Genomic DNA, 21,761 nt, shown 5'->3' on the forward strand with positions numbered 1-21,761 from the left:
ATAGGAGAGGAGAGGTCACCCTGTTGGGAGTCTTTTATAGACCTCCTAAAAGTTCTAGAGAGGTTGAGGAAAGGATTGCGGAGTCAATCCTGCTTAGGAGTGAAAGTAATAGGGCAATTGTTATGGGGGATTTTAACTTGACTAATATTGACTGGAATTGTTATAGCTCTAGCTCGTTAGAGGGGTCAGTTTTTGTTCAAAGCGTGCAGGAAGGTTTTTTGACTCAGTATGTAGACAGGCCAACTAGAGGTGAGGCTATATTGGATCTGGTGCTGGGAAATGAGCCAGACCAGGTGCTAGACTTGGAAGTTGGTGTGCATTTTGGTGATAGTGACCACAATTCGGTTACGTTCACCTTAGTGATGGAAAGGGATAGGCATGAACCTCGGGCCAGTGGTTTTAGCTGGGGGAAGGGTAATTATGAGGCTATTAGGAGAGAATTAGGAAACATAGGTTGGACTAGGAGATTACAGGGACTGGGAACGTCCGACATGTGGAGTTTTTTCAAGGAGCAGCTACTGCGAGTCTGTGATAGGTATGTCCCTGTCAGGCAAGGAGGAATTGGTAGGGCTAGGGAACCGTGGTGCACCAAAAAAGTTTCTTTGTTGGTTAAAAAGAAAAAGGAGGCTTATGTTCGGATGAGACGTGAGCACTCGGGTAGTGCACTAGAAAGCTTTAGATTGGCTAAGAGGGAGTTGAAGAGCGAGCTTAGAAGGGCTAAAAGGGGATATGAGAAGACTTTGGCGGATAGGGTTAAAGTGAATCCTAAGGCGTTCTATAGGTATGTCAAGAACAGAAGGTTGGTTAGGGCAAGTTTAGGGCCAGTTATAGATGGCAGAGGGAAGTTATGTGTGGAACCGGAGGAGATTGGTGAAGCATTGAACCAATATTTCTCTTCGGTGTTCACGCAAGGGGACATGAATATAGCTGAGGAGGACACTGGGTTGCAAGGGAGTAGAATAGACAGTATTACAGTTGATAAGGAGGATGTGCAGGATATTCTGGAGGGTCTGAAAATAGATAAATCCCCTGGTCCGGATGGGATTTATCCAAGGATTCTCTGGGAGGCAAGAGAAGTGATTGCAGAGCCTCTGGCTCTGATCTTCAGGTCGTCGTTGGCCTCTGGTATAGTACCAGAAGATTGGAGGTTAGCGAATGTTGTCCCATTGTTTAAGAAGGGGAACAGAGACTTCCCCGGGAATTATAGACCGGTGAGTCTCACTTCTGTTGTCGGCAAGATGTTGGAAAAAATTATAAGGGATAGGATTTATAGTTATTTGGAGAGTAATGAATTGATAGGTGATAGTCAGCATGGTTTTGTGGCAGGTAGGTCGTGCCTTACTAACCTTATTGAGTTTTTTGAGAAAGTGACCAAGGAGGTGGATGGGGGCAAGGCAGTGGACGTGGTATATATGGATTTTAGTAAGGCGTTTGATAAGGTTCACCATGGTAGGCTTCTGCAGAAAATGCAGATGTATGGGATTGGGGGTGATCTAGGAAATTGGATCAGGAATTGGCTAGCGGATAGGAAACAGAGGGTGGTGGTTGATAGTAAATATTCATCATGGAGTGCGGTTACAAGTGGTGTACCTCAGGGATCTGTTTTGGGGCCACTGCTGTTTGTAATATTTATTAATGATCTGGATGAGGGTATAGTTGGGTGGATTAGCAAATTTGCTGATGACACCAAAGTCGGTGGTGTGGTAGACAGTGAGGAAGGGTGTCGTAGTTTGCAGGAAGACTTAGACAGGTTGCAAAGTTGGGCCGAGAGGTGGCGGCTGGAGTTTAATGCGGAGAAGTGTGAGGTAATTCACTTTGGTAGGAATAACAGATGTGTTGAGTATAGGGCAAACGGGAGGACTTTGAATAGTGTGGAGGAGCAGAGGGATCTAGGTGTATGTGTGCATAGATCCCTGAAAGTTGGGAATCAAGTAGATAAGGTTGTTAAGAAGGCATATGGTGTCTTGGCGTTTATTGGTAGGGGGATTGAATTTAGGAGTCGTAGCGTTATGTTGCAACTGTACACAACTCTGGTGCGGCCGCACTTGGAGTACTGTGTGCAGTTCTGGTCCCCACATTACAGGAAGGATGTGGAGGCTTTGGAGAGGGTGCAGAGGAGGTTTACCAGGATGTTGCCTGGTATGGAGGGGAGATCCTATGAGGAGAGGCTGAGGGATTTGGGATTGTTTTCGCTGGAAAGGCGGCGGCTAAGAGGGGATCTTATTGAAACATATAAGATGATTAGAGGTTTAGATAGGGTGGATAGTGATAGCCTTTTTCCTCTGATGGAGAAATCCAGCACGAGGGGGCATGGCTTTAAATTGAGGGGGGGTAGTTATAGAACCGATGTCAGGGGTAGGTTCTTTACCCAGAGGGTGGTGAGGGATTGGAATGCCCTGCCAGCATCAGTAGTAAATGCGCCTAGTTTGGGGGCGTTTAAGAGATCCGTAGATAGGTTCATGGACGAAAAGAAATTGGTTTAGGTTGGAGGGTCACAGTTTTTTTTTTTAACTGGTCGGTGCAACATCGTGGGCCGAAGGGCCTGTTCTGCGCTGTAATGTTCTATGTTCTATGTTCTAAGTGAGAGGTAATGCATGTGGGGAGGGCAAACAAGACAAGAGACTGCACAGTAAATTGTAAAACACTGAGAAGTCTAGAGGAACAGAGGAATTTTGAAGTGCATGTCCACAGATTTCTGAAGATAAGGGGGCAGGTCATGAGGAGGTTAAGAAGTCACTTTGCTTTATTAGTTGCGACATCGAATATGAGAGCAGGGAGGTTATACTTGAACGGCATACAACACTAGATGGCCACATCTAGAATACTCCATGTAGTTCTGGTCACTACTTTACAGGAAGAGTGTGACTGTAGTAGAGAGGGTAAAGAGGAGACTTATGAGGACTTCAGGAAGCACAGTGGAGGGCATGCCCCCGTCTACATCAACAGGGACAAAGTGGAAATGGTCGAGAGCTTCAAGTTTCTTGGTGTTCAAATCACAACAACCTGTCCTGGTCCCTCCATGCTGACGCTATAGTTAAGAAAGCCAACCAACCCCTCTACTTTCTCAGGAAGTTAAGGAAATTTGGCATGCATGCTACGACTCTAACCAACGTTTACAGATGCACCTTAGAAAGCATTCTTTCTGGTTGCGTCACAGGTTGGTACGGCTCTTTCTCGGTCCAAGACCGCAAACAAACTGCAAAGGGTCGTGAACGAAGCCCAGTCCATCACGCAAACCAGCCTCCCATCCATTCACTCTGTCTACACTTCCTGCTGCCTTGGAGAAGCAGCCAGCATAATCAAGCACCCCACGCACCCCAGATGTACTCTCTTCCATCTTCTTCCTTCAGGAAAAAGATACAAAAGTCTGAGGCCACGTACCAACCAACTCAAGAACAGTTTCTTCCCTGCTGCTATCAGACTTCTGAATGGACCTACCTCATATTAAGTTAATCTTTCTCTACACCCTAGCTATGACTGTAACAGCACATCCTGCACTCTCTCCTTTTCTTCTCCATGAACGGTATGCTTTGTCTGTATAAGCGCGCAAGAAACAATACTGTTCACTGTATACTAATACATGTGACAATAAATCAAATCAAATGTTGCCTGAAATGGAAAATTTTAGATTTGACAGATATGGGGCAATTGCCAGGTTTTTGGAGTTAGGTCACAGACCAACAATATCTCACTGAATGGTAGAACACACTTAATGGACTAAATGGCAAACTCCTGTTCCTATCTTGTTACAAGTGTGAAGTAAAACATTTTCGGAGGGAAAAGAGGGAAATAAAATTTGAAAAGCAAAAGAAGTTGTGGATACATAAATCCTACATTATAGCAGAGCAAATGATACCTATTTTAAAAATAGATCCTATTTTTATAGCTAGGGGGATTGAATGCTAAATTTATACAAATAATTTCCTGGGGATTTATACATTAAAAATGTATAATTTTTAAATATAAAAATATATATTAATATATATTGTCTATCATCTTGCTGGTTATGTATTTATAAAATGCCTTTGGATTTTCCTTTATTTTGCTTGTCAATATTTTTTTCAAGCCCTCTCCTTGCTTTCCTAATATATATATTTATTTTTTTTAATTTTAAAAATATATATTCCAAAAATAATATGGGATAAATACATTAACATAATTATTGAAAAAATGGATATTGAGGAACAGGACAAGGTATTAGGAGAAATCTCAAAAAGATTGGTCAAAGAAGTGGGCTTTGAGGAAGGTCCGAAAGAGTTAGAGATGGAAGAATTTAAAAATTAAAGTACAGCTGCGAATGGAGACATGGGGTAGAGGGGTGCTTGTGGGTGTGATGCACCTGAGAGGGGAAAATACACAAGAAACCAGAGTCAGAGGATGGAAAGTTCAGTAGCATTGAAGGGGGTTAGAGAGATAGGGAGGGGCAAGGCTATCAAAAGATTTAAATACAAGGATAAGAATTTTAAATTGCAGGTGTTTAGATATCAAGAGGCAATGCAAGCCAACAATGCCCGAAGCCGAGGACAGTTGTTATTGATCTGCAGTTTACGTGGGATGGAAAATCAGAGAGATTGGCCAGGAGAACATTGGAAGTGTTGAGTCTGGAGATGACAAGCACAGGGATCAGACTTTCAGTGGCCAAGTGGCTGAGGTAGGGACACTGGTGGGAACAGTTAAGGTTGGCAGCCTTTATGATGGAGAAGATATGGGGAGGTCAGCTCAAGGTCAAATAGAATGCTGAGGTTGCAAACAGTCTGAATGTAGCTGCAAGGCTGGTATTGGTGTCAACGGTACAGGGTTTGCGGCTGAGGCTGAAGGTTTGGTCTTCCAAATGTTCAACTGAAGGAATTATGGCTCAACAAGAGCCACTGCCAGCAGTGTAATTGTGAAAGCAAATCCCATGTTTAGGAATGATGTCGTCAGTGGGCATCCCAAAAATGAAGAGGAGAATGCCATGGATAGATTCTTGGAGGGCTCCAGAGGAGTTGGAAGAAATGCCATGCTGAGGATGTTTAAATTGGCAAGAGTGGACCAACAGAGCTGAACAACAATGGGAGGACAAATAGGATATAGAGAGGCGGAAAAGAAGATTCACCAAGGTGATATCACATTGGAGACAAGAGAAATAGGAATAAAGAGCAGGGAAATGGGATGAATAGATTAAACTATGTAAAAAGAGCCAGCATTTTCAAGTGCTGTAACTTTCTGTGATTGTGTGAAAAGCTCAAACTGTCTCAGGTTAGAAAATTAATTGAAGTAGAGACACAATGAGCACCATTAGCAAGAGGGCGTTCTACTTCCACAAAATGGCCATCATTCCTCACATACTGGAAAGTGCCTTAATTCAACAACAAAAACAACCAGTTTTTATATCTCACTGTTAATGGAGTAAAATATTCCAAAGTAATTCATCAGCATATTATCAATCAAAATTTGACAAAATCATGAGGAGATATTAGGACATGTGAACTAATGTCCGGTCATAGTGGGTAGATTTAAAGGCATGCCGTAGAGGAGGAAGTGGAGATAGAGAGCAAAGTAATTTAATTCGACTATTCCAGCATTCAAAACCCAGGCGGTCAAATGCTCAGCCACCAATGGTGGAATGATAATTTGGGATGAGCAAGAGGCCAGAACTGGAGGTCAGATATCACGAAGAACTTTAGGGCTCGAGGAGGTTATAGAGATGAGGAGAGCAGTGGGGAAGGCCATGGACGGATTTGAAAGCAAGGATGAGAATATTAAGATTAACCATTTTCGGGATGAGAAGCCAGTAAAAGTCAGCGAGCATAGTGGCGATGGTGGAATGATTTAGGATTAAGTGATACAAGTACTTGAGTACAGTAACATTTATATAAAAGGTCAAAGCTCTCAAGTTAACATAATTAGTCAGTGGGTTATACTTACTGGTCCCTTGAGAATCAAACCAGTTCTTCTCTTTGTTCATTTTGAGAGATGACTGGATATTGTGGCAAGCAGCAGCTGTCATTTGCAGAAAAAGTACTGGTAATACGCGTGCACTGCACCATTCACACATAGTGAATTCTGTGGCTTTTAAAACTATCTCCTGGGATGACTCATTCGGCACTGCAAAGGAAGGACAGAAAGATGATTCTTCTAGTCACATTTTTGGACATGTGGATTTTTAGTATGACTGATTTGGTTTCGCTAATGAATTAGAAAAACCTCAGTTACAATTTATTTATGTCACAAAAAAAATGTTCAAGAATTCCAATTATACTACCAGTCCAGTCCCATTGAATTAAATTTAAAAGTAGTAATTTGCTAGTGCTTACTATGTCCATTAGAGTAAGAGCACAATTAATATAATGAACTCTGCTGCTCTGACAGTTTAATCATTTTGAATGGCATCTGGCATTCTCTTACAGCAACTTCTCCAAACTAATTCCCCAATTAACAAGAGTCAGGAATCACGAAAACAAAGATGATGATTCGGAATCATGTCATATTCTTCGAATAGAGTTGCAATTCCTCACAAAGGAAAATGCAGAGTAATGGAGTAAACGAAAGATCACTGTCCCATTTAAGTCTTGCTGGCTTAGAGTTATCATACCAGCATAGATCCTTGTAAAGCACGACTAAATAAAAGGGACAGAATTCTGAGACCATTCCTCAGGTTTTAATTTAAAAATTGCCAGCAAGCAGAGGGAATTAATGCAACAAGGAAGACATTTAAACTACATCCCAAGTCACTGCTATATTAAGTAGTCTAATATCGCTCTTCATCTGATTGACCTCCAGCGTGACATTTCTGAATGGCAAGTTATGAACAGTTTGGTTAAAAGTTGAGTACGGTTGGAAGTCATCCACTGTTCTTGTTAAAGTAAAGTAATGAGCCTATAGCAGATAAGGACTCCTGAATCTCGCTCCTCATATCAACTTACAATATAAAAGGGTCTACAGGGAATCTTCCATGCAGATGACAACCTAACTAATGCTTAATCAAGGGACTTAAACAAATGTTGTAAAGCTGGAAGGTAATTTTTTTGAGTGCATTCAACTCAAGTCCGCAACGTAGTATTCTAAAAGGTTTTGCAAAAAGACTACAAACACAAAATTAATTTACAATTAGGTTAACTATAAAACTGTTCCAATGTCAGCAATTTTTCTTTGCAGTAACCCAATAAATTGTTAACAAGAGAAAAAGAAGCAAGTTACCATTTCAGAGAGAGAAGTTTACAGAGTGGAAGGAAAAGAAAAATCATGAAGTGGCTCCTGGAAAATGGAGGTTGAGCAGATTTGGAAGTCAGTACAAAAGCAGATGTATATTTTGATCCATTAGGACAAACTTTGGCACAATTTACCTCAGGCATGATTTTTTTTCCCTTTACCACCAAACATTAGAGTATACTTTCAAATTTTTGCCTCGCATGAAGACAAGATGATTTATTAAATGCCAGATTTTGCATTTGTAACGTGGTTTACAAATCTGGAAAGCCTCTTTCCTCTGAATTCTTTGTCAGTATCAAGAAACATCGACTCCAACACGAAGGTTTAAACTTAAAAGTTTTCCAAATTGGATTTTAAGGAAATGGTTTTAAACAACCTTTTTGCCCATTCTAACTCTATTTTTGTTCCCAAATTGATATGGAGGCTGAATGTTTGGACCCCAACTTTACAGTCCACTGATTTGCAATTTTAGGAATTAATTGAACAGACTTACCTCCCATACTGACCTTGATGAAGTCTAGACTGAACTGAAAGAAGAAAAATCTGCTTTTAGTCTTTGCAAATCCAACATCAGCAACTGTTAAACAGCATCAGTAAAAATTTAACAAAATTACAACAAAGGTCTTCTCGAAATAACAGCAATTGAATAAAGTGTTAGTGTGCCAGATCAGAACCCCAACAATAAATGAAGCCAGACTAGACCCAACAATTTTCCTATTTTGGCATAAATGTGAGGATAGAATGCTTAACTTCCGGCATGATTATACTGACAAACTAGGGAGCGTTTATCAAAACAAACTTTATTTAACAACACAGTTTAACTATAACAAAAGAATTAGCTGAACCTTTAACAGTTGAACAATACTCAAAATGAAAGGAAACAATTCCACATTCTAACTTATCACTATATCAGTTCCAATTAAGCATTATTTCTCCTAAAACGCACTTTAAATATTGTTAGCAAAACATGGGCATACTTGCTTCTACATTTGCTAATAATCTTGGAGCTTTCCGAGAGATAGAATGAGTTTCAGCAGCTTGCAGAAGATCTCGGACTTCACGCAGTTCCCAGTCACAACTCCACTTGAAAACTAGTTAGCAAATCCAGGCATATGTGCTTTGTCTTGGGTTAACAACCCTGAAGCTTTCAGAAAACTTATGGAGAGCACGGGAGAGCCTCTTTATTCTGCCAGCTCCAGGCAGCAACTGCTCTTTGTTTAAAAATGAAAATGACACTGATTCTCTGCTACAGGCCTAGGTCCTTTCACTAACCTAATATCACATGACTCTGTCCCGGTATACCTAACTTACCTTCTATTACTTTAATCAAAAAACACTCCATCAAGCCTCTTGCAAAATAAACACTTAGATGGCTAAAGTGATTAATTATCCTGCTTTCTCAGTATCTGCTGCATTCCTGCAAGACAAACTGACTATTTGTAGCAAAACACTGCCTCTTAAAGCAGTCCGCCCTTAAACAAAATAAAATAGCACAATATCATCACAAAAGCTCATTTATTTTCTTCAAATGAAACCTCAATCTAAATTAAAATAAAAAGCCACATACTTCTTTAGGTGTCACCATTCAAAATTAGAAATTTACCCATGGTCATATTTTCAGCAAACAGCTCAATGAGGTTTCCTATTATTAAACAAACAGTTAATGCTGGGCCCTTGGACTTGTGTGCAGCTGCCTAGACCCACTAGTTGGAGTCTCCAAAAGGCCCAATTGCTAAGGATTCGGAATATTTTCTCCATGGTCCCATCATGATTTCTCTTCACGTCATAGTTTCAATGTTTGGATTTTGATGCAAAGTCTTGTCACCTCTAAGCTTCTCACATCCCTCTAATTTCACAGAATTGACGCAAAAGACAAATCAGAAAGGGAAAGGACAGGTTGTGGGAAAGAGAAAGGACAGGTGGTGGGAAAAGAAAGCCTGAGAGATTGAACAATATACAGACCATTATGACATGCCAAGCCTTTTTGGAACCACCTGGTCCATCTATAGACCACGGTCAAATGGATAAAATCCCCTTCAGTCACAGGATGGAGTTTCTGTTTTTAAGGATGCCAATGCCATTCATCAACACAGAAAAGAACATTTTGAATCCACAATGACACCTGATACTCTCAGGCTATCCTCCATTACCTGTTGTAGAATCCATGGGTGAGCCACCATCAACAGCTGCAACAAGCAATCACATGTGAAGAACAACGAAACATGTGGTACCCAAGGATATTCCAGCTGAGGTTTTCTGCACACATCAAAACTTCATGCACTCATCTGATGAATTTTAGGAGGAAAAAGAATTCCAGGAACTTCATGAAAGTGACAGTCATAACTATCTTCAAGAAGGGAGATAAATCAAGCTGTGGAAACTATTGAGGCATTTCCCTCCTGTCCATGGAGGGGGGGGGGGGGGGGGGGGTGGGGGAGGAATCTCCTGACATGCATTCTCCTGAATCACATACTTCCAATGAAAATTAGCTGAGATAGTGTGACTTCAGATTTTCCAGAGGAACCTCCGACATAGCCAATTTTGTCAGAGAAATCCATGAAAATATTGAGATCAGGAACTCTTCATTGCATTCATCGACCTGAACAAAGCACTTGACTGAGTAAATCACAAGGTTCTGTGGATTGATCTCCAAAGATTGGTATTCCCAGAAATTTCATCCCAATGACAGATGTTATTGCTATGGCAGCATTTTGACGTGGCCGTGGAGTTTTTCCCAGCACTTTGGTCAGCATTAATCATTCAACCAACATGATGTCTGGTCATCATCATATTGCTGTTTGTTGGATATTGCATGCACAATTGCATGCTACATTCGCTATAGAACTGTGCCTGCACTCCAAAAGTACGTAATTCACAAACTGAGTACTCAGTACCCTTCCTAGCCTCCCTCTACCCTCTCCCTCACACCTTGCCTCTTCTAGTTCGTAGCACAGTTCTACCTTTGCTCCAAACCAATTACTTGACCTGTACACAACACTGGCCTTTGGCCTCATGCGAAATTGAATGGATGGCATTCACACTGCAAGGATTCTAAATATATTTTAATATAATACAGTGGCAGCCCTCTGCAACCTGGGAAAGCATTTGCTTGTCACCAGAAGGAGCAGTGGTTCTAACTCATTACCTCTCTCCCTACAAAGAAGCTACATTGTTATTGGCAACAAAAAAAGGTTAATCAAAATGGAAACTTCCAAGACTGCACTTACAATAACGGGTTCCAATACTGTTGCACGAAAGCTTCCTATTCGTATACTTCGGCACTTGAGAATAATACTTTCACAGCTATTTTCCACTTGAGAACTAAGAGCATCTGCATGTGACTGAGCAACTTCAAGTTTTCTTTTTTTGCCCGCTGCTTCATGATAAGAATTTCCAAACTGTAAAGTGGAGAGAGAGAGCTTTTAAATGGATAAAAAAAACAGAATATTTGTGTTCAGAAAACTTTAGACTTGAAGCAAATATGGTTTCGTCAAGAAAACAAGTTAGGAACAAATAGGGTACTTTGAAGTGAAAATGAAGCCTTGTGGCTTCCTGCAGAGTTTGATGGTTAAAGATTTGATATGCATCATTAGAGTGTCTTGATACCTTGTTCACCAGCTTCAATCAGCCACCTGTACATGGTAGAGGAACTGAACTTCATGCCACTATCACTGCAGTGAAGATAAAATGCTTCTTGCATTAACTGTTGTGTGGGGAAAACTAGAACTACAACTTGGCAATGTCCATATTATCAGGTTTAATTTGATTTCAACAAAATTTTAAAATTCATCCTTTAAAGGGATCGATTACTAATTTCAATCAAAGTCTTGCATTTTATTTATGGCATTTCATAACCTTCTTCTTTCTTGAGCTCGGTGGGTGCTGCAAAACACACAGAAGTGGATTGTACATATCTGCGTGAGGATATCCCACCTTCTTGAGGATGAATGTGTGTGAATGAAATAAGCGCAGCACAAGTGTTACTTATATTTCAGATGCTGCTGGTATACATCCCGATCATCCCAAATGTTTGGAAATAGTGTTCAAAGTATTGATTTGGAAACGTAAATGTCCTTAGCACTGCTAAGCATGCTCCACCATTGTGCCTTAACTATGTTTACCTGCCCGAACGCTGTATACCTGTATACCCTGACCCACAAAAACCCAAGCAATTTTGGTCTTAAAAGTTCAAATTGTCCCAGTATCTTCAGCCTTCCAAAGAAGAGAATTCCAGATTTCCACTATCGTTTATGTGAAGAGGTACATTGTGATTTTCCTCCTAAATGGCAGAGCTCTACTTTTAAGTTTATATTCTCTCATTCTTGATTTCACCTCAGAGGGAATAATTTCCCTGTAATTACCCTATACATTCCTTTAACTTTTTAAGCAGCTCGCTCAGATCAACCCTTGATCTTCTATAATCAGGCCAAATTTATTCAACGTGTCTTACATAATTTAACCCTCTGCGCATTCTGGTAAATCTGCATAGTACCCCCTTCCACGGGCAACATATTCTTCCCAAGATACAGAGGCAAGCCTTTTTCCCTTGCGAAGGAGCCAGAAGAACTGTGCACCATTTCTGTCACACCACTTGTGCGAGTAACCCAACTTTCAGGGTGTGGTGTGTATTTTTTTTCCAGCACTTTGCATTTTCAGGATCGATTCCTGTAGCCTGAGCAGTGTTCCTATGGTTCGGAAGCTGCATTTTTACATTCACATGCCCTCACAGAACTGCCCCAGGAGCTAACAGTTACCCTACTTGCTTTAATTAATGAACAATGTTACTAATGTTTTTGAAATGAGAAATATCTCACAAACTAGAGATTCATAAACTAATGCAAGAACTAACTTCATTTACCAGAAAACGGTAATAGGAAGAATATTTGGAAGACTGGTTGTAAAAACAATTCTCTCAGGAGAGGGATATTTGGTCTCTTCTTTGATCTCCTTTTGAAAGAAATCTATTTCACCAAAGTGTCAAACTTAAAAGTTCAATTATCTTCTTGACATAAACTGTCCAGAACCAGAAAATGTAGTGACCTTTCTATGCAGATCAGAAATGATGGCCCACCAAATAAAAGGCTCAAAGTCACAATGTGTTGTCATTTTATTCACTGGACTGGCAGCAAACTGAACTGTACATGAAGAATGAAGAAATGAGAAAGAAATAACTTGGAAAGCTGCATTCAATTTGAAAGTTAGTTTTATATGTTTAAACAGAACAAGTGGAAGAAGAGTTATGAAAGTAAATGCATTGCCATTTAAAATATAAGCCTGGAACCAAAATGTCAAATACATGAATAGATCACTCAATATACATTTCACGCAGCAAAGCAAAACACGCTCTGAGCATAACTTTTAATTAATAAAATTCTTCAAATAAAAAAGAAACCAAACCAGTTATAAAAGATTGAAAAGTGTAAAGGAGCAGTAAAAAGTAATTATTTTGCTCTTGAAAATATCATCTCAAATAAATGTACTAAGAGGAATTTTTAAAGAACTTGATTTCATGTGGGTATTCAATTGGAGAGGAAATCACAAACAATCACAACAGAAAGGAAGAATACAAAAGAAACCATGGCAACAGGCAGAGACCGCGTATCTCTGGAGCTGGGTCCTGACCTAACTCCGAGCAGTGTGGGTATTTCTGGGAAAGACAGCTTCACCTTTCTTTCAACTAATGCTTTGTGGAATACACCTCCAGCATGGCAAATTAAAGCCAAAACTTATTTTTTATGGAAAAGATTAAAACATTTATTGAGGCTTACACAAATAAACTGTTTAGTTGGGGGGGAGGGGAATGCAGCAGGAGGATCACGAAATCACTACATAAATTATGAAACTCTTTTTTTTCAAACCGTTTACAAGATGTATTTTGATTAAATTAATTATGTAATGGTTTATATAAATGTGAGAACAGGGGTGGCCATTTAGCCCCTCAAACTATTTCACTGCCATTCATTATGATCAGTGATCTAACTCCACATACACATTTTGCCCATGCAATAGCTGGGGGGACATCACAGTCAGCATGGATCAGTTGGGATGAAGGGCCTGTTTCTGTGCCGTAAAGCTCTATGACTATGAATCCATGTCAGCTCTCTATAGGTGTCCTATAGTGCCTATTGCACAACTGCTGACTGTTACTGCACTCCATGGGACCATAAGATAAGATATAGGAGCAGAATTAGGCTATTCAGCCCATTGAATCTGCTCCATCATTCAATCATGGCTTATAAGTTTCATAACCCCAGTCTCCCACCTTTTCCCTGCAACCTTTGATCCCTTACCAATCAAGAACCTATCTACCTACTCTCTTCCCTTTCATTTGTTTTCTTACCATTATCCCTTCTACTTGTTGAACTCAGGTTCTCCTTTACTACTTACTAGGTTAAAGTCCCAATGACCAGCCCTCGTTATCCTTTCCACTAGGGCCCTGCCCTAGCGCGTGTTACTCTCTAAATAGGACCTCTTGTCTGCTCTTACCAATGTTGATGGTTTCAACATGGATCAGGACAGCTGGATCCATTCCCCCCTCCCCCCCCCCCCCCCCCCCCAATATCCTTTCAAGTCAATTCAAGATGTCCCTCAGTCTGACACCAGGTAGGCAACTTACCGAGATAACTTACTGGAAAAACAAAATGCCCCTCAGAACCTCATACAAAATGATTGGGAGAAGTCTCAAGTTCAGAAATGCAGCAAATTCTTTTGGTTTGTTACCCCACCATGAACAGTGACACCATGCCACTCAATTTCACACCCCTCAACAAAGCATTAATTATTCTATTTCCAATGACTGATCAAGCCAGCTGTCAACTTGAATCTTAGGGGAATCATGCAGTTAAAACGCTGAAAAGTAAACATTTCTCCTTTGATGTCCTTCACCGTGAATAGATTTTAGGAGAAACTTGATTGAACGAAAATAAAGATTTGAGAATGGTGTCAGCCATGGTTCAGTGGTAGCATCCTTACCAAATCAAAAGATCCCATTACACGATCTTGAAAAACAAGGGATTTCTCTACTGCATCCTCACTAATAATTATCAAAAAAAACAGTTTATATGGTTATTGTCACATTGCTGCTTTCAAATTAACTACTGTGTTTCCATTGAAGTCGTTTGTATACTAAGTATACAAGTAGCTGTAAATGCTTTAGGAAGTCCTGGGGTTGTGAAAGAGGCTATTCAAATTCAAGTCTATTTTTTTCTTTGTTGCACATGTAAAACCCTACAGGATATCTGGAGCTTTGTGCTGCATTACCTTGTCTTTCATCTTTGCCTTTCGTGGCAACGTGGCTGTAGATTCTACTTCTGCGAAAGTGTTTTCGGAAATATTTTCAGCTGCGTTTCCATCAGGAGGCTCCTCTGGGACAGGGTCTAAGGGTCTACTGGAGGGCACAGGAGAAAGACTTGCAGGGTCAGTAGTTCTACCAGCAGAATGAACACTGTCCATTCTGCTACTTCCAGTACTGGCATTATCATCTTCTTCCTCTTCATCATCGCTGGACAGCACAACTGGGCAAAAATAGAAAAATTAGTGTACGGAAGCAGAAGCATAGCAACATTCCTCTTGTATTGTACATCCATTTTATCACATAATTACAGTCATACATTGCTGAATGTTGTGCAAAAATACAGCAGTCTGGGATAGAGAGAGAATAAAAACAGCTTACATGGATGCTTTGTACCAGGAGGCAATCACACCACTTAGGATACAGTTTTCTGATTTGGTCAGTAGTCAGGGAGAGGAGGGTGTGACCGTGAGTGAGAAAAGGTAAGAAATCCAGAGGACAGGAGTGCAGGAGCCTTTGCAATTGCCCAAGGGGTTTGAGATTTTCTCAGCTTGTCTGACTGAAAGTGGAGGCTGCAGGATGGATGAGCAAATTGACTATGGCACCATGGTACAGGGAGCCAAGTGAGGAGAGCAAAATGGAATTTAGTGGGAGCAGTGGAGGGTATAGTGAGGGGGATTGACATTGTTCATTGCAGCAAAGAACGAGAGTCCAAATGGCTGTGCTGCCTGCCCAGTGCCAGGGTTTGGGGGTATATGGTCAGGGCTTGAGAGGAACTTGCAGTGCAAGGGGGAAGATACAGTTGTCACAGTCCATGTATATACCAACGACATAGGTAGAACTAGGAAAGAGGATCTGCATACAGAGTATGAGCAGCTAGGGGCTAAAGTAAAAAGCAGAATTCAAAGGTACTAATCTCTGGATTGTTACCCAAGCCATGTACAAATTGGCATAGGGTACATGAAATTAGAGAAATGAATAGTGCACAGAGGCTGGTTTGTGGGATGGTAAGGTGGGATTGTGGTTGGTGCAGACTCGATGGGCCAAATGGCCTCTTTCTGCATCTATCTATCTAACCAGTACAGAGGAAGTGGGGATTGTACTATTGGAACAGTCTATACCTTAACCATGCTGGGACCATTGTAATAGAGAGCTGCATAATTAGGGAAGTAGAGGGTGGCACGGTGGCACAGTAGTTGGCACTGCTGCCTTACAGCACCAGGGACCAGGGTTCAATTTCGATTTCGGGTGACTGTGTGGAATTCTCCTAGTATCTGCATGGGTTTCCTCCGGGTCCTCCGGTTTCCTCTCTCAGTCCAAAGACGTGCGGGTTAGGCTGATTGGTCATGCTAAATTGCCCCTTAATGTCAGGGGGATTAACAGGGTAAATACCTGGAGTTATGGGGATACGTTCTGGGTGGGATTGTTGTCGATACAGGCTTGATAGGCCAAATGGCCTCCTTCTGCACTGCAGAGATTCTATGATTCTAGAGAGGGTGTTAAACTAAATAGTGGGGACCAGGGAAGATGTGGTAGATCAAGATAAGTGAGAAAGATATTAACGTGAGAAATTATAAACAGACCATGACAGGAAGGGAGTACAAATCTAAGTGTAAATTAGCAGTTAAGGCAAGAGGTTATAAGAATAATAAAAGGACAAAACTAAAGGTTCTGTATCTGAATGACTGTAATATTCAAAACAAAACACATAAACAGAGTACAAATAGAAATAAATAAGTATGATTTGATAGCCATTACAGAGACATAGCTGCAGGATAACATAGATTGGGACCTGAATACTGACGGTTACGTGACATTTAGGAAGGACGGGAAACTAGAAGGTGGTGGAGAGGTGGCTCTGTTAATGAATGATGGTATTAGAACTGAGAGGTTCTAGTAAGTGCGAGAAGGGTATAAGCCCCTCAGCAAATGGCCTCCTTCTGCACAGCAACAATTCTTGTGATTCTGTGCACAAGTCCCTCACCCTGATTCAGTATTAGTTTCTTTGGGATGTCTGGTGTGCTGACTTGTTTCACCGCTCTAAATGTTGATACAAAGTAATTATTTAGCATGTTCATCAATTTTTTTTTAATTCATTGATATCACCAGTATTAAAAAGGTCCACATTACTTTTGAATACCCTCTTTTCTTCTAACATAATTGTAAACATTGCATTTTCATTGTCCTTTTGTGTAGCTCTTGCAATCTGTTTCGTCACCTCTGGCTTTACTATTTTACCTTTCTCAGTCACGAGGATCTGTGCTATGTTTTGTGTGCTTTTTCTTTTTGTTTTATGTTGCCTCTTACTTTACAACCCATCCCCTTCCCATGACACTAACAAAGAGAACAGAGATATTCAGTTCTTACAATTCGATTTTCGGGACCTCAAGACAAGTTCAAAAGACAGATATCGAAGGCAGTAATCTCTGGATTACTCCCAGCACCAAGGATTAGCGAGAGTAGAAATTGAAAGATATGGAGAGTCAATGCTTGGCATGAGGCATGTTGCAGGGGGGAGCAGCTCATGTTCTTGGGGCATTGGGACCAATTCTGGGATAGGAGGCATCAATTCAAAAGAGGCAGGTTGCACCTCACCAAGACTGTGACGAATGTCCTCACGTGTAGTGGCTGAGCAGGGTATAACCTAAATTGACAGGTGATTTGGGCATCAGCATATAGAAGCAGAAAAAGCAATAAGATACATGAAGTGAGAGAGTTGGAAAGCACAAGGCAAGGAAGTAGCACCATATTAGATATGAGGGGACCAAGAAGGATTACAAGGAATACAAAGGCAGGTTTACAATGCATGCATGTAAAGTGAGTTAAAGTTTATTTATTAGTCACAAGTAGGTTTACATCAACGCTGCAATGAAGTTACTGTGAAAATCCCACGACGTGGAGATGCCGGTGTTGGATTGGGGTGGGCACAGTAAGAAGTCTCACAAGACCAGGTTAAAATCCAACAGGTTTATATGGAATCACAAGCTTTCGGAGCGCTGCTCCTTCATCAGGTGAAGAAGGAGAAGCACTCTGAAAGCTCGTGATTCCAACTTCACACAGACAGTGACCCAAGCTGGGAATTGAACCTGGGTCCCGTGCCACTGCATGAAGTGCAGTGAACAAAATTGGTGAGCTACAAGCACAAATAGCCATGTGGGAACTTGATATAGCAGCAATAACAAAAATGTGGCTTACAAATGGTGAGGCCTGGGTGTGTTTAATATTTAAGGATATTAAGTATTCAGAAAAAATAGGGATGAAAAAAATGCAAGTGGGGTGGCAGTACCAATTAGGGCAGACATTATAGTGTTGGAAAAGGTGGATATCCTTAGTTGAGAAGCAAAATGGGGACAATCAATCTGTTTGGGAAAAGAACACGTGATGCAGTATCACTGCGGTGTGATACTAGATTTTGATATCTAGTTAAAACGCTAATAAGGGATGCATTTTCTATAGTTTAGATTGGTTACTAATTAATGTTTAGTTCATACTGAGTTTAGTTCGTTAGCTACAGTAAAAGTCTTAGAATTTGAAATCTTGTTGTACATTTCCTTTAAGCTGTCCATATTGGCCTCTATGGGGATGATAAATAGAACGAAGGACAGAAAGGAAGAACTGCAACGGAACAATGGGTGACCTTTACAGAAAGGTGTTTTAGGTAGAGGCTAGTGCATTACAATAAGGGTGAAAGACCAAAACCAGGGTCCCTTGGAAGAAAAGGGACAATCACCATCACCAGAATATGCTGAGGGAAGTGGGTGAAGAGCTCCTCTAGGATTGGAAATAATGTAAAACCTTTATACAAGAAAGGGTGTAATGGCATTGCTAGCCAATATAGACTGGTCAGTTTAAATCCAGTGCTGGGTTAGATTTTAGACAGTAAGAAGTTTAACAACACCAGGTTAAAGTCCAACAGGTTTATTTGGTAGCAAAAGCCACACAAGCTTTCGAGGCTCTGAGCCCCTTCTTCAGGTGAGTGGGAATTCTGTTCACAAACAGAACTTATAAGACACAGACTCAATTTACATGAATAATGGTTGGAATGCGAATACTTACAACTAATCCAGTCTTTAAGAAACAAAACAATGGGAGTGGAGAGAGCATCAAGACAGGCTAAAAAGATGTGTATTGTCTCCAGACAAGACAGCCAGTGAAACTCTGCAGGTCCACGCAACTGTGGGAGTTACAAATAGTGTGACATAAATTCTGATTCTAGGATCGCATGATAAAGACTCAGGAGGAAAAAAGCAGAAATATTTATGTGAAATAGTGTGACATAAACCCAATATCCCGGTTGAGGCCGTCCTTGTGTGTGCGGAACCTGGCTATCAGTTTCTGCTCCGCGACTCTGCGCTGTCGTGTGTCGCGAAGGCCGCCTTGGAGAACGCTTACCCGAATATCAGAGGCCGAATGCCCGTGACCGCTGAAGTGCTCCCCAACAGGAAGAGAACAGTCTTGCCTGGTGATTGTCGAGCGGTGTTCATTCATCCGTTGTCGCAGCGTCTGCATAGTTTCCCCAATGTACCATGCCTCGGGACATCCTTTCTTGCAGCGTATCAGGTAGACAACGTTGGCCGAGTTGCAAGAGTATGTACCGTGTACCTGGTGGATGGTGTTCTCACGTGAGATGATGGCATCTGTGTCGATGATCCGGCACGTCTTGCAGAGGTTGCTGTGGCAGGGTTGTGTGGTGTCTTGGTCACTGTTCTCCTGAAGGCTGGGTAGTTTGCTGCGGACAATGGTCTGTTTGAGGTTGTGCGGTTGTTTGAAGGCAAGAAGTGGGGGTGTGGGGATGGCCTTGGCGAGATGTTCGTCTTCATCAATGACATGTTGAAGGCTCCGGAGGAGATGCCGTAGCTTCTCCGCTCCGGGGAAGTACTGGACAACGAAGGGTACTCTGTCCACTGTGTCCCGTGTTTGTCTTCTGAGGAGGTCGGTGCGGTTTTTCGCTGTGGCGCGTTGGAACTGTTGATCAATGAGTCTAGCGCCATATCCTGTTCTTATGAGGATCCTCATAAGAACAGGATATGGCGCTAGACTCATTGATCAACAGTTCCAACGCGCCACAGCGAAAAACCGCACCGACCTCCTCAGAAGACAAACACGGGACACAGTGGACAGAGTACCCTTCGTTGTCCAGTACTTCCCCGGAGCGGAGAAGCTACGGCATCTCCTCCGGAGCCTTCAACATGTCATTGATGAAGACGAACATCTCGCCAAGGCCATCCCCACACCCCCACTTCTTGCCTTCAAACAACCGCACAACCTCAAACAGACCATTGTCCGCAGCAAACTACCCAGCCTTCAGGAGAACAGTGACCAAGACACCACACAACCCTGCCACAGCAACCTCTGCAAGACGTGCCGGATCATCGACACAGATGCCATCATCTCACGTGAGAACACCATCCACCAGGTACACGGTACATACTCTTGCAACTCGGCCAACGTTGTCTACCTGATACGCTGCAAGAAAGGATGTCCCGAGGCATGGTACATTGGGGAAACTATGCAGACGCTGCGACAACGGATGAATGAACACCGCTCGACAATCACCAGGCAAGACTGTTCTCTTCCTGTTGGGGAGCACTTCAGCGGTCACGGGCATTCGGCCTCTGATATTCGGGTAAGCGTTCTCCAAGGCGGCCTTCGCGACACACGACAGCGCAGAGTCGCGGAGCAGAAACTGATAGCCAGGTTCCGCACACACAAGGACGGCCTCAACCGGGATATTGGGTTTATGTCACACTATTTCACATAAATATTTCTGCTTTTTTCCTCCTGAGTCTTTATCATGCGATCCTAGAATCAGAATTTATGTCACACTATTTGTAACTCCCACAGTTGCGTGGACCTGCAGAGTTTCACTGGCTGTCTTGTCTGGAGACAATACACATCTTTTTAGCCTGTCTTGATGCTCTCTCCACTCCCATTGTTTTGTTTCTTAAAGACTGGATTAGTTGTAAGTATTCGCATTCCAACCATTATTCATGTAAATTGAGTCTGTGTCTTATAAGTTCTGTTTGTGAACAGAATTCCCACTCACCTGAAGAAGGGGCTCAGAGCCTCGAAAGCTTGTGTGGCTTTTGCTACCAAATAAACCTGTTGGACTTTAACCTGGTGTTGTTAAACTTCTTACTGTGTTTACCCCAGTCCAACGCCGGCATCTCCACATCATGACTACCTTAGATTTTAGAAACAATAATCAAGATTAGTTTTTTCATGAAGTAACACAGAAGGTTGATGAAAGGAATGCAATAGATGTTGGTCAAATGGATTTTAAGGAAGTGTTTGACAAGGTACCAAATAAAATTCTGGTTAATAGATTTTGGTTCATGGAATAGATTACAGAATACCACACTTTGAATAACACCTGAATAAACAGGCAACTGATCAACCACAACATTTCCACATTTTGATCAGTAATGCTTTGAAGCATCAATTCAGATTATGTCATCTTCTAGGAGTGACACCACGGCATTAGCTTGTCACAGAATCAAACAGCAGACACAGCCATTCTGTCATCATGCTTGTGGGCAGGCACTTCCTGTGCTGCAAAATTCTATGATTCTACACTGATAACTGAAATGTCAACAACTGTCATTTTAAAAGAAAGATTTGTATTTGTATGCAGCTTTTCCTACCATCAGGATGTTCTAAAGTCCTCTGTGGCCAAACTGGCATTGCTGTATATAGGGAACAATGCAGCCAACTTGCACACTCGAAAGGTCTCACAAAAAACAACATAATAATGTCCAATCCTTTTTTTAATGTATAGAAATCATACATTTTTATTTATCAACATCATTTTGATTAAATGATTAATGGCCAGAGCACCTCGGCAAACTGCCCTGCTCTTCTCTGAAATAGTGTCATGGGATCTTTTGGGATTCCATTAAAATCCCATTCCATAATTCTAATTCTATAATTCTATGGAGTGGGATAGCAAAGAGGATTTAATTTGTCACATCAGAAAGAACTAGGGTTCAAGAGACTTGAGCACAAAATCTAAGCTGACATTTTAGCGTAATACTGTGTGAATGCTGCAGTGTTAGATGTGCCATTTTTCCGATGAGACTTTAATCTAAGGCTCGCTCTGTCCTGTCAGGTGTACAGTAAAGATCCCTGGCATTACTTCAGATCCAGGGTAGCTCTCTCTGGTACCCTGGCTAATATTTATCATTCAATCACCATCACAAAGAAAACGCTACGTCATTGCCCCATTGCTCTTTTTAGGACCTTTGTTGTGCACAAAGAAGCTGCCATATTTCCTACATTA

At 41.5% G+C, this 21,761-nt stretch overlaps 1 protein-coding gene across 8 annotated transcripts in view; it reads right to left on the reverse strand.

The window, feature by feature from the left end:
• senp6a (SUMO specific peptidase 6a) overlaps window positions 1-21,761 on the reverse strand; it is a 148,722-nt gene that overhangs the window by 43,804 nt on the left and 83,157 nt on the right. For all 8 annotated transcript variants that reach the window (XM_078230074.1, XM_078230071.1, XM_078230072.1 and 5 more), the window contains 4 exons: window positions 14,452-14,705; window positions 10,419-10,589; window positions 7,685-7,718; window positions 5,908-6,087 (listed from right to left, as the gene is read on the reverse strand). In XM_078230074.1, coding sequence (XP_078086200.1) covers window positions 5,908-6,087; window positions 7,685-7,718; window positions 10,419-10,589; window positions 14,452-14,705 — 639 coding nt within the window. The remainder of the gene's footprint in view (window positions 1-5,907; window positions 6,088-7,684; window positions 7,719-10,418; window positions 10,590-14,451; window positions 14,706-21,761) is intronic.

Source organism: Mustelus asterias, chromosome 15, assembly GCF_964213995.1.
Source record: "Mustelus asterias chromosome 15, sMusAst1.hap1.1, whole genome shotgun sequence".
In the NCBI taxonomy this organism is placed as follows: Eukaryota; Metazoa; Chordata; class Chondrichthyes; order Carcharhiniformes; family Triakidae; genus Mustelus; species Mustelus asterias.